The following is a 13,877-nucleotide window of genomic DNA, read 5'->3' as shown; positions in this document are numbered from 1 at the left end:
TTCCTGCCAGTTGGAGCCATACATTTCATACAGATTATGTTAAGGATACCGCCATATGTACAGTATTATGCTCCCACTCCCATGAATTTTTTGCTATTCTTGTTATTTATGCAGGCTAAGAGCACATGTTGTCATGCTTATATATTTTTTGTTATATTTAAGCAAATCAGTAACCAATCGTAGGTCAATCAGGGCAGTTTTATTGTCTCATGCCCAGGTCTAATAGAAGGTTAAGCATTCCCTAGTCGTACATAGTCCACATATGTCTGTAGATATATATATATAACGGCTTTGATTTGTGGTAATATTCCTCTGTTACTCATTTCTGGGGGTTTTCCCACCCTCTGCGTCCCCCATCTGTGCCTGTTGAGCTGTTTCATGCCGCTTAATTGCTGACCTTTGTGTTCCATTTGCCCCATGTGTGCATCACATCCTGGTGCTGTTTAATGATCTGAAAACAGAAATTGGCTTTTCACACAGCCTCCCCTCACGCGAATCGTAATCTCAGCTGTCGTAAAACAAAATCTGGCCTATTCTCACCCCTTCCAACAAGATATCTTAAACTTGGAAAAATTTCACGGCTGGTGCTTTATGATCCGGTCTTCCTGGTGGATCTGCAGGCATCTTGTTAAATCGAATAACCTCAACCAAGCATGGTCAACCAATATTTAACAATACCAAGATAATGTTGCAGGTTGGGCTATACTCTTAAGCCCCCATTTCACTGCGACAGCAATAAACAAGGAGTCATTCATTCCTATGGAGAGTTGCACAGGAGCTGGGTGGGGATCCATAGCTTTCGATGCATTCAAAGAAATAAACTTGAGTGACAAGCATGCAACCCTGGTTCTTCTTTTATCAGCCTTATTTTTAAGAGTATATTTATTTACACAACGGATTGGGTGAGTATGGGTGTTGGGGTTATATCTAGGGCTGCAAGCAATATATAATATTATAGTTTGGGCTATATTACATAATGGTTTAGTAATCATTGTGATGTTAATTTGGAACCAATTTAGAACTTAGGATGTTAACTTAGGACATATGATAAGACGTTTCTGTCATATAGCCCTAGAATCCCAATTAACTCGTTCTCCTTCGGCGTTTAAAAAAAAAGTTGCCAGCCAGTGCCAGCATTTTTTATGATTTTCACAAAAGTTTAATGCCTTCCAAAAATTTCTCCTTTAAATATATAAACATACAATATATCAAATGAAAGAGCAGACCCTCTGCTTTCAAACAAAACAGTTTCATCCTACTTTCATTAGTTCTCTTTTTATCACCTCTTTAATATGGTAGGTTTCTTCAAAAACACCAAAATTTGAGCAAAAACCTGAGATAATTAAATTTTTGTGAAGGACTTTTAATAGAGATCAGATTCAGAGTACTCCTCAAAACATATGTAGTGTTTGAACTGTTTGCCCTAAGGGGGGGAAACTTCTGGGTTTTATAAGTTGGGAAAGAACGCCACCTGGTGCATAATAACGTAAATACGGATTGCCGTAAAAACTCGTCATTGGCAGGGAAGCGTTTTTTTCTTAATTGAGAGTTACATCGTCAATGGCGGGAAAAGATATAAATCGCCTTCTATAGAGGTATGCACTTGACATCACCTTAGACAAAAATGATTGCGGTTATGCCCACTGAGTGGCAAAAGGTCTGATCGACAGCATAAGCATAGGGTGAAAAGCGCGTCTAAAATGGGGAAAGTAGTTGTGTGATCGATTGTGCTAACAGATTCAACAAAAATTTGGAGCGGTCTTTTTCCAGACTGCAAAAAATACTCAAAGGAGAAGTAAATCAGTAGCATTAGCCATATGTCAGGTATGTAAAAGTTTGGGATAAAAAATCCTGATAAAAATACACCAATGAATACTCTTATTCTGTGTAATTGCAAAGTTTGTCAGTGAGCTTTCATTAAAAACATCCATTATGATGAGCCTTGTGTTCTACAAAGGTGGGATGGTTTAATAGTTTTAGGCAAGAGAAACATTTTTGTGTCAAAATAAGAAGCATACATTTACAAACATCGCTTCATGTGCTATTTTGCACATGATTTCAAATGACATCATACAAAAAAATTTGTAGAGACAATAATAAGGAATATAAATGTGTCCAAGACCAATTTTCTCATCCTCCGCAACAATTTTCAATAATTTTAAGCCCTCAAGGCACTAACTTTTTTTTAAAAAATTGTTGGAAGGGACATAATTAATTGTGACACTCAAGATGGCTACCAGGTAAACAGATAAAAGTTGAAATTTTGTTTGTCATAGTACCTAGACAACTTTTTAGTTCTCATAACCGAAACATGAGTTTGTAAATGCATATTTAATGTAATATCATGCTGCGGTAATGATAATTTTTGATAATGATAATCTAAAAAATGTAAATAATTCTATAGAAAATATTTTTAAATCCTTTAAAAATAATGGTTATAGTTAGTTCAGACCTTAATCTTATATATGCAAAAAAAAACTGGCTTCAAGGGCTTTTAAAAAAAATCTGATGCTGGACACCTTCTAAGTCTGGATTTCATGAGAATCACCCATATATGTCAGGAAAAGCAATGTCTGGCCTTATGCTAATGTCCACAGACTACTGGTTGGCTTGCCAAGTTGTTAGGGTCACTGTAAAAGCCAACTAAATTTAATAAAAGCTGATAATAGTCAGTTTTACTGGCGTTTTAACAACAGCCGCTATGAAATCCAGCCACTTTGTTGAATGCTTTGCCACTCAATATGGGGAGCTCCGACATGGTCACGTGGAAAAGTGACGTCGTTGCATACCCTCTATATGTGTGAGAAACTAAAACTGATTTACTAATTCACTCACCATTCATTGATGTTACTGTTAAATCGCCACTTCTCGCCACTGTGTTATCCCTCTATGACAGCAGTAGCATATCTCATGAGGTGTAGAGTCTGCCGAAAGCCTTTGGGCAGTGGATTGCTGTGGAGCTGACAGCACCCTCACACACACGGGCGAGCGAGCAGGGGCAGTCAATCACAGAGCCCTTGAAGCGTCGTCTCGGGCTTAATGTGCAGTGAATGCAATGCCTATTGATTTTTCTCCGTTGTCCGTGACTATAAATACAGATTAATAAACAACATTTTTCCAGCTGCCGACAGCGTTACGTCCGCAGGGACGGAACTCCGGTGGACTGAGTTTCTGACGGCTGAGAGGAATGATGAAGGGGGCCGCTCATCCCCATCAGAACGCTGAACACGGGCCCTCAGGGTCTTATATCTCATGTGAACGCCATTCATTGTCAGTCACAAAACAGACAAGGAGACCGTTGCCATGCAAGTGGATTTCCTCATGTTACTGAACAAATCTACTATACTGGGCTGTTTTCTCCTTGACATTTCCCAAACGCCATCTCATCACAAAGAATGAACTGACCGCAATGCAGTTTTGTGACACAAAACAGTGTGTGTGTGGTGCTGGAAGGCACGCCATTGGCTGTTGCTTCCAAAGCCTTCTGCTCGCGCTCTATGGATTAGCATTAAGGTGTGAACATGTTGCTGTTTACACACTCAGAGTAAATATCACACTCCTGGCCCTGTGTTAAGACAACAAATACGCAAATAAGACCTGGCATACCACTTTGTATTGGATTGTGGAAAATGTACATGTAGATAAAATATGATTTCCCTTAATACTGTATAATTTGTGCATTTATTCTGCATAGATAGAAGTTAGTTGATTTTTCTTTAATGTACGTTTGTACATCTCCAAGGATTGGGTTGATATGCAACGATGATGCCCAATTTCAGACAAAAATAGATCTTAGATATTAACTCTAAATGTACTCATAGTAAGATTAATTTAATGGTTGTTCAATTCCTCTGAACTGGCCCTAAGGATTTACAGTAAGTGTTTCTTTCATTTGCAGTTAATAGATTAGCGTAGAGATTTTTGATGATCCTGCACCCACACAATGTCCCTCAGCATTTCATCAATGTCAAAAAAACAAAAGCACACTTTCAGAGGACTGCTTCCTTTAAGTTTTTCAAAACTTTTCCCTTTTACCACAACTCCCAATCACAGAGAAGATTGCTTTCGATTCATCAATGCCACAGCCGTGCTAATGATACTACTTTCTAACTGCTTGGTAATGTCTAAGTGAGAAAAGACTTTTTTGTACCATCAGCATTTTCTTCACTGAATTTGGATGAGGTCCACTTGTTTGTGTCTGATCCAGGAAAGGTAGTATGTTTAAAGTAAATCAGCTGCATTGACAAAATTTCATTCATACCTTCCATAAAGGCATTAATTAGATAGATGAACATTCTTAAGTAAAGGTCACACGCAAAGGTCCAGATTTCAATTTAGGAAGAGTCAACAAACAGGACATTTTGTTAACTGTATTGATTGTGATATTGACGCAGTCTATAGTGGGATCTGTGCCCTTGGTCATGAAAACCTAAATTGAGGTCTATGAAAAGTGGATGGATTTTCAGTGCAGACGTGGGAGCAGTTTTATCCTCTTTGTATGAAAGAATATTTTCAGAAATGTGAAACCCACGATGTTTGTTATTTATTTACCCAAGCATACTTCTCATCGTTTAGAAATCTGAAATGGCTTTGGCACTAATGCGCATTTAATTGGTTTTCTCCGAGTTTAAATGTTCATAAGTGCTAGTTTGTGGATATGCTATAGTGAATAGTTAATGTAGTATAAATGGGAAAAATTGTAATTTATTTAATATTTTTGTTAATGTTGATTTTAAGCCATCATCCAGTAAATTGTGTAGTAATTGCATCTGCACAATATTTGCATATGCCTGCATCTTAGTATTTTATATAATGTAATATATTATATTTTTAAAAAAGAGAAGGCGTTTCCATGCTTACTTTTGTTACCTCTTCTTCAAATTGGTAGTATGATGTGAAGAGTTCAAATGTTTTCTTACAATTGAGCATTTTATTTAGGGTCTTGTGTTTAAGTTCAGTTTTTTACATTTTAATGACAATGAACAGGTTATTAGTCAGTAATTGAAATGTCTTATTTTCACAAATGTTCATTGGTATTTGACTGCCTTTCACCGCAAAACCATCTAAATGCATACAAAAATCCTCCAGTTTTAAAAAGATCCACTTTACTAATGATGCAACTAGAAACATGAAAGTCAGAATTAAAAATTAAAGGTCACGTTCTTCCTGATACCATTTTTTAAACCCTAGTTAGTGTGTAATGTTGCTATAATAGCATAAATAATACCTGTAAAATGATAAAGCTCAAAGTTCACAGCCAGGCGATATATTTTCTTCAATAGAATTCCTCTTTAAAAGCCTACAATGAACGGCCGGTTTGGACTACAGCCCTCTATTTCCTGCTTTAATGACGTCAGTAAAACAGTTCGTTGACTAAACTCCGCCCACAGGAATACGTCAGTCGCCAGCTTTGGCTCAAACGGCTCTGCTAAGCCAAGCTGCTATTGAATCACAGCACACCAAACAAACTACACAATCAGAACTCGATACGTATTTCTGAAGGAGGGACTTTAACATAACAAGGAGGACATCAGCCTGTTTTGAGGACAGTGAAAGCAGCGCTATACAGATAAGTAAATTATGTGAAAAATACCGCGTTTTTTTACACGTGAAACATGAACACATGTTATATTGCCCACTATAAACACAATCAAAGCTTCAAAATCACAGACAGAACGGGAGCTTTAAGAAAATGAACCACACATTAGGGGGCGCTGTGATGCAGATAGCTTCCATTTTTGGGATGTATTCTGGGCCCGGTTGCATAAAGCACCTTAAGTGTAATTTTCCCTTAAGTTGTTTCCTTTAAACTTAAGGGTGTTGCAGAAAAACCCTTAAGTTTTTTCTGTTGTGTCTCCATGGCAACAATAGTATTTTATAACAACAAACCGGGGTCACTGTCATGAAACACTTAACGATTACTCTTACCTAAGAGAACCGTTTAAGGGATTATATGCAAAACTCTTTAATTATTATCTTACAGAAGTTAAGGGGAATTTACCCCTTAAGTGTCATACTTAAGGAAAAAACTTAAGGTGCTTTATGCAACCGGGCCCAGGTCCAAGTACTCACAAGGAACCTAAGATTAAATGTGATCCACGGTCTATCTCTCTCTTCACGGTCCTTTCTAATAAAACGAAAACCTTAAAAATTTGGTTAATATCCTCATACCATGATCTAATTTTTGATGGAGTTGTCATTTAGCAGCTTTTGCGTCTGAGCTCTTCAAATGCAATCTTTAGATCCACCTTTATCCCTAGTAGTTATTATTATTATTAATATTTCTTATCAGCCTATCTCCTTAGTGATGACTTAATAATGCATTGTGATATCTCGTTCACTAGCACTTTAAGAGAGCAGAAGACCATTCATTATTAAAGGACGAGAGAGTTTAGCATTGACAAACAGCTGAAGAAGGGGATAATTGCGGCTTTACAAATAAATGAAGCCTGTACGATTAATCCTTCTTGCTTGTGATTGGCATAAAGTTTTCATGTTCAACCAATAACAGACTTTGCTATGGTCAGGTTAGTTGACACAAACCCCTCCCACTGCACAGAAGTGAGTCGGGTCAGAATGTCACCAGAGGAGATGTCTCGACCGAAGACAGGTATGGCATTAATAAGTGCTGGGGTGTATTGAGACATTTTGATTGACAGTGTGCTGCATCCATGTCTGCCCAATTTGACCTCTTAAAAAAGGAAATTTTGTGTGTCTCTAGGTTTTGGTGAGAGAAACATAGAGCCAGGGGCCAATCGAGTATTATTCTAGAAATGTTCCCAGCTGACATTGTGTTTCAATTTGTGTGCATACTTGTTAACAAGTGTGCATTGTCAATGTAAATAAATGAGTTATGCTTTGTACAGTATTAGACTGACATGGCATACTTACAGCTCTCTCATAATATTATGAAACTCACTTAAATGTAGCCTACATATTTTGTTTTTGTGTGTTTTGTGGAAATTTTAGATGATTTTAACCTTTCTGACATTTTCATCTAATTAATACAGTGAATTGTGCTTCTTTCTCCTCTGCATAGCCTATTTGTGGCAAACCTCTGCAACTGACTCTTCCTCATTATTTTCCTAACCATTGACCTATTGTTGATGAAATATTTAAACCCACAGTAGGCTACAAAAACTTGCCCAGATTTATTTGAACATTCTAGATTTTGGTTTATTTCATTTTAGTTAATATGTCATTTGCTTTGACAGCGATTTCTTGGAGTTATGATAAGGAAAAGCAGAAAGTGTGTTTTTACCTTGTGTACATATGGAATTATAGCTCTGGTAAGCGGTCTTGATGTTTGGAAATGCCTGGAGTATGTGAAAGTTTAATGGTAATGATAATGACTGTCTAAATTGTGCAAGAGGTGTTATAAAGGTGTTAAAAGAAAAAATGGCACTATAAAGACTCGACTGTTTTATTTGCTTTTCAGAAATGTTTAGAAATGCAGTGTTAGGTGGCTTCAAAAGCAAAGCATTGATATTCTGTATGAGTATAGAAACATTTAGGAAAAAGGACTGCTTGCTGCCTTAAATGTAATCACACTGGTTATGCAAGTCCATTCAACTGACCATTTTTAAGTTTTGACTAGTAATGAGTTTACTTATAAAAACAAGCTGAAATAGTTAATTTGTTAAGTTAAAGTTACATAAAAACATTGATAATATGACTTTCTGATCATATAATTTTTGCAGTGTATATCTACCAAATAATGTCTGTGACCCTGGACCACAAAACCAGTAGTAAGGGTCAAGTTTTTGAAATCATTGATGAATAAATAAGCTTTTCATCGATGTATGATTTTTAGGATGGGAGAACATTTGGGCGAAAAATTAGCCTGACGTTGTCATACTCAATTCTAGTCAGAATTTGAGTCTGATACCGCTCCACTGGGCTATGATTATGGGGCGTGTCTCAACCGAAAAATGCCTCTGCACTCAATTGGATAGACCTACGACCAATCAGAGCAACGGAGTGTGTGACGTATGTTGAAATGGCGTCTTTAGCATCCTGACCGAACTGCTAGTTACTTCGCTACAATGACACTTACATTGTGATTATACTAAGTCTGAGTTAGCGAACTTACATCAACACCTATTATGTTTACAACATTTCATTTATATCACAACATTAAGTATTTACTAAGTCATACAGTCAGACTATCTCTTACCATTTGTACGTTAGGTGAACTTCATCCACGACGATACCCATTACGTTGGCTTCAAAAAATATCGGAGCCTAGCATGTCCCTCCACTTATTCAGCAGCCACGATTCCGGGCTTCTGAAAAGACGCTGGCAACGACCGCTAATTTTATCCATCTCGTCATGCACGCCGAGTTGCATCTTTCCAATCAACAAATGCCATGCTCTGTTCCTCATTTAAAATCAATGCTCTGTCGATATCTTTTAGAACAGACTCAATGTCAGAAGCCACACATTTGAATTCTAAAGCGGCAGCCATTTCGTTGTAAACAGATTCAACACACACGCTCTTTGGTGACGTGGTTGATTACATTACTGTTGATCATCTGTCCATCATTGTATAAAGCCCGCCCTGACAATTTGATTGGTCAACCAGCTTTGGGTCTTGCATAGAAGCTCCTCAACGGAAAAACCCCAGACCAATCTTCCCGTTTTCAAAATGTTGTGGGCGGGGCTAAGATCGGCTACCACCCAGGCTAGGGAAAATACAACTATTTGAAAATCTGGAATCTGGGTGTAAAAAAAAATATTGAGAAAATTGCCTGGATTCACACCAAATGCAGTAGAGGGGGCAAAAACACATTATTCGCGTGTAGTTGGACATTTTGAGTTTACCCACTTTATTTGCGCGTGAAAGCCGTGTGTGATATTCTTGTAATTCGAGACATTCACATGGAAGAATGGGAGAAGCTTCTGCGACTCCGCTCACTTCCTGTAAGCATGTCGCTATTAGAGCAAGCTCCTGATTGGTTAACACGGCGCGATTTTCCGCTAAAGTTTAGATTTTTCAACTCGCACGTTTCCCGTGGCAACCCTCAATTCGCATCATTCGTGTATCAATTCGCGCCGCAAGACCTCCAGATGCTAGTAAACTCCTCACTCGCCCTTAACGCCTCTACCGCGGCTGGTGTGAACGCAGCATTTAAGTTGTACAGAGGAAATCCTTAGCAACACATATTGCTAATGGAAAATAAATTTTAGATATATTTACGATGGTAAAATTTACTAAATATTTTCATGGAGCATAAGCTTTACTTAATATCCTATGGATTTTTGGCATAAAACAATGATAATTTTGACCCATACAATGTATTGTTGGCCCATTGCTAATATATCCTCTTAAACAGAATCTCGCATAGACGCGCATCTCCATGCTTGCGCTTATGAGTGTGTGTCAATTTTGCCTATGTATGTGCGTCTGCATCATTGTTTGTGCGCACAGAACAGCTCACTTTAACACCATCTTGTGCTCAAATTGTTTAAAATCGCTTTAGAAACACGTGCAAATGATAAACCGTCTTTATAATTAGTTATTTATTTGTGAATGCGTATTTGAGTGATTATTATTTTAGAGATTATTATCATTTAAGTTATAATCATCTTTGGTTTTTCTTTATAAATTAGAGGTTTAAGTCTCTACGGTATATTCAGAGGTCTATTCATGGCTTTTTTCACAAGGCAGAAGATGTGAAAAAAAAATGTGATCAAACACACTGAGTAATACAATCCGAACCTAGCTCAATAAGACGTCTCCAATATGTCACGCTATTTAGAGCATAAGGCTGTGGGTCACTAAACCTCTCAAAGCTCCATTGCCCAGTTTTGTTTTAAGTTCACACTTAATCAAGTATTATGGTAATGATTGTTCACTCTCTCCATTTTTTAAACAGCTTAGGTGCAGTAAAAAACCATTAAGTGTTGAATAGCCTAATTTGCGGCACTTACTGTAGCTGCATTTCATTACTTGCAATTACTCACGTGCAAACACTGGGATTTCATTTTGTAATTTAAACAAATTAATTTTGCATGTGTACACCTGAAGCTTACAATAAGTTGACAGTACAGTATGTATTAAATAGTTTCGTCACATTAAAAGCCCAACAGAGGATAGATTTGTAAAGAGCTCAGCTTTTGAAGGGGTGGTCTTACTGACAGAAATTTGCTGTTTAAATTCAATGGTTTTTTTATTGAGAGAGATCTGCAGCTGTATTGGCAGATAACGTTATGTGGGCGTGTCCAGTATTATGATAAGGTTGAAAAAGATTAACTTGCAAGATGCAAATGAGGGTTGACACAATCTGACTGCCCACATGTACAGTACTGTGCAAAAGTCTCCATGCCAGAATTAGATTTGTTGTTTTTGCAATGTTACAGTGATCATATATAATTGTTTCTCAGTCTCTTTAATAGAATACATCCAGAAAATACAGATGTTTTTAGGGTAAACTCCTCTTCTACTTGAGCAATAGCAGGAAACTGCAGGATCTCTTAAACCCAAATTAGGGATTATATAGTAGAATAAAAGTTTTTGTTTACATCATATGTGTGTGAACTGTGTATAATACTTTGTATAAATAAATGCACACACATGCATGTATATATTTAAGAAATGTTTACATGTGTATATGCATTGGTATATTTATGTATAATTTATCTTATATATAAATATAAAAACTAAATATATCAATATATATTTTTTCTTAAAATTTTACATGCATGTGTGCATATTTATATATAAATAATTATTATACACAGTTCACACACATGATGTAAACAAAAACTTTTATTCTGCTATAGATTAATCGCGATTAATCGTTGTTCATCCCTAACCCATATAAAATTAAATCCTAATTTCTAATTTTAAAGAAATTGGTCTTTTTACTTCAATCTGCTCAAAAATGCTCAAGATGTGTTTAGTGCCAAGAGAGGTCACATTTGACACCGACGATGCCTTAAAAAGACATTTATTCCTGAAAATTTAATTTTGTATTTTTTGTACATATTTCCTGTATTTTCTGTTTGTATCTTAAAGGAATAGTCTACTCATTTTCAATATTAAAATATGTTATTACCTTAACTAAGAATTGTTGATACATCCCTCTATCATCTGTGTGCGTGCACGTAAGCGCTGGAGCTCGCTGCGACGCTTCGATAGCATTTAGCTTAGCCCCATTCATTCAATGGTACCATTTAGAGATAAAGTTAGAAGTGACCAAACACATCAACGTTTTTCCTATTTAAGACGAGTAGTTATACGAGCAAGTTTGGTGGTACAAAATAAAATGTAGCGCTTTTCTAAGCGGATTTAAAAGAGGAACTATGTTTTATGGCGTAATAGCACTTTTGGGAGTACTTCGACTTGCCTGAAAAGTCCGCTCCCCTTCTCACTCTCATAATGGGAGAGGGAGGGTGTTACTGCGCCGAGTTGAAGTACTCCCAAAAGTGTTATTACGCCATAAAATATAGTTCCTCTTTTAAATCCGCTTAGAAAAGCACTTCTAACTTTATCTCTAAATGGTAAAATTGAATGAATGGGGCTAAGCTAAAGCTATCGAAGCGTCGCAGCGCGCTCCAGCGCTTACGTGCACGCACAGAGATGATAGAGGGATGTATCAACAATTCTTAGTTAAGGTAATAACATATTTTAATATTGAAAATGAGTAGACTATTCCTTTAATAAAATATATTGGAAAAAAATATGGATGGACATTAAAACTAAGACCTTTCAACAAGCACTGTGCATATTATAAAAAACAAATGTGTTGTAAACTTTTGATTGACGCATTGCTCATCATTCATATTTGTCATGACATGATGCATTATGCACACTGCACTTTAAATACAAACGCTTTCCCTTGCAATATTTCTTTATAGCTGAAAGAAGAATGACGTCTTATTTATACTGATAATCCATCTAATTTTTGATCAGATTTTTAAAACCGTTGTGCAATCCGCCAATGACATTACAGTGGCAGAAACGCTTACTAGCGACCGATAGTACAACTACTTGCCAACTTTCGACAATAAAATCACTGTCAATTTGAAAGGAGCATAAAAGCAAGTTATTTAGAAGGCTTTCAATCAATATCTTGTAACCACAAGCATCTGCAGAACAGGGGGTGCGTTAAAAGCAAAAAAAACGATTTCAGGTTTTCATCACCATTGACCCGCCTTGAAAATGATACCATGACACAATAGGGTTATTATTGCAGCTGAACATTTTTCTTTATGGACCCCTCTTAGCTTGTAAAATGAGACCGTGGGATGGGGACCAGCATTAGATTGAAATCATTTTTTTAGACAAAGCTTATTTGAACTATTTGTAAAAACATACAAAACAGCCTAAAAGTCAATGAGTAATCGAAAAAACTAAACTGTTAAGTTTAATTATAAAGATACTGGGCTCAGTTTTAAAGCAATTTGGGGCAGAATAATTTGCCTTTTGCTCATTGTTTCCATTGGCGCTTTCACAGCGAGACGTGGCAGTGGAAACTTCAAACTTGCTTTGAGAACTGGAATAGACAGAGCATAACAGAGACTGAAGAAAAGGGGAATTTTCAGCGTAACAGGTCTGTGAACAGTGACATTGAAAGTCTTGTAAGCAGGTAACAGGAGCAGATACAGGGGAAAAGGGCACTTGAAGAGACTTCAATTATCAGCATCAGTTCAGGTGTGCAGTCAGCCATGAACACTGAGCCACCAGAGGGAACAAGCAGTGCCGAGATCGTATCTGTTATAAGGAACGAGGGAAGGACGAATGCCATCTGACATAATGATGTGGGAAATGACAAGCATCATTTCATGTCTCCCGTCAGAGTCGGGAGGTAATTGTCACGCAATTTCTCTCGGTACGATTTCTCTGACATAAAGTGACATACCGGCACTCTCCGTGTCAGCATCAGGTGATGCAAGGTGTGTGATATGACAAAGCCTTCAGTTTATGGTGTTTGATAAAGTCTGTGTTGCATGATCTGCAGCTATGAGATGAGGTCTGTGGTGGATGGCGGTTGTTAATCTCAGCGCTCATCAAACCCACATTGTAAGCTCACAGGAAAATCACGATTCGGTGTGTTGTTCTTTGCACTGTACATGAAATTGCTACCTGTCACTTTCAATGCACATTGATTACGGTTACGGCGTGGGCCGTGGACGGAGAGTGATTATTTGTCTTTAAAAGCTTTCAGCGGACGTGCCGCTTTTGTGCGGTGCGTGTCACTGTTTCAGAGTTAATTAAAGATGAGCGGTAATCGCTGCGTGATGCTCGCCTGGTGATTCACGAGCTCAGATGCACTCCGGCTTGTTTTTGTCCGGCCCTTCTCGTAGGAGGCCTGCGCTTGGCCGCGCTTGTTCACATTTTTATGGCGCAAATGTCAAACCAATTCCATTAGCTTAGAGTGGAGGACACGGAACAACATGAGGAAGTGTAATGGTAGTCTTTATTACTTTGTGGACTTTATGAAAACATCATTTTTTTTACATCTTTTGCAGATCCTACGGTCCACCACCGACAGAAAACTGTGGTGCCTGATTTCACCTTCCAGAACGCCATGTCGAGCCTGATGGACTTTGGGACACCAGACTCTACACTCGACAAAGGTAAAACCTGGAAATATGCAAATAGGTGACCCTTCTTCTTATAAGGAAATTTTTGTGCATACACCGAGGTATGCAGCAAAGCATTTGTGAAGCCACAACACGCACATCCTTGAGGCGGATGGGCTACAACAGCAGAAGACAACAACGGGTACCACTCATCTCCACTACAAATAGGAAAAAAAAGCTACAATTTGCACAAGCTCACCAAAATTGGACAGTTGAAGACTGGAAAAAATGTTGCCAGGTCTGATGAGTCTCAATTTCTGTTGAAACATTCAGATGGTAGAGTCAG

The 13,877-nt window shown here is 37.6% G+C and overlaps 1 protein-coding gene across 7 annotated transcripts in view; it reads left to right on the top strand.

Annotated features, from left to right (window-relative positions):
• Positions 1 to 13,877, top strand: part of kaznb (kazrin, periplakin interacting protein b) — a 207,496-nt gene that overhangs the window by 149,317 nt on the left and 44,302 nt on the right. For all 7 annotated transcript variants that reach the window (XR_008638822.2, XM_073876096.1, XM_073876094.1 and 4 more), the window contains exon 4: positions 13,478 to 13,585. Coding sequence is in view for 6 of the 7 variants with exons in the window: in XM_073876096.1 (XP_073732197.1) it covers positions 13,478 to 13,585 (108 nt within the window). In the remaining variant the exon portion in view is untranslated. The remainder of the gene's footprint in view (positions 1 to 13,477; positions 13,586 to 13,877) is intronic.

This window comes from Misgurnus anguillicaudatus, chromosome 14 (assembly GCF_027580225.2).
Source record: "Misgurnus anguillicaudatus chromosome 14, ASM2758022v2, whole genome shotgun sequence".
Classification (NCBI taxonomy): domain Eukaryota; kingdom Metazoa; phylum Chordata; class Actinopteri; order Cypriniformes; family Cobitidae; genus Misgurnus; species Misgurnus anguillicaudatus.
This window is presented reverse-complemented; position numbering and strand designations above follow the sequence as displayed.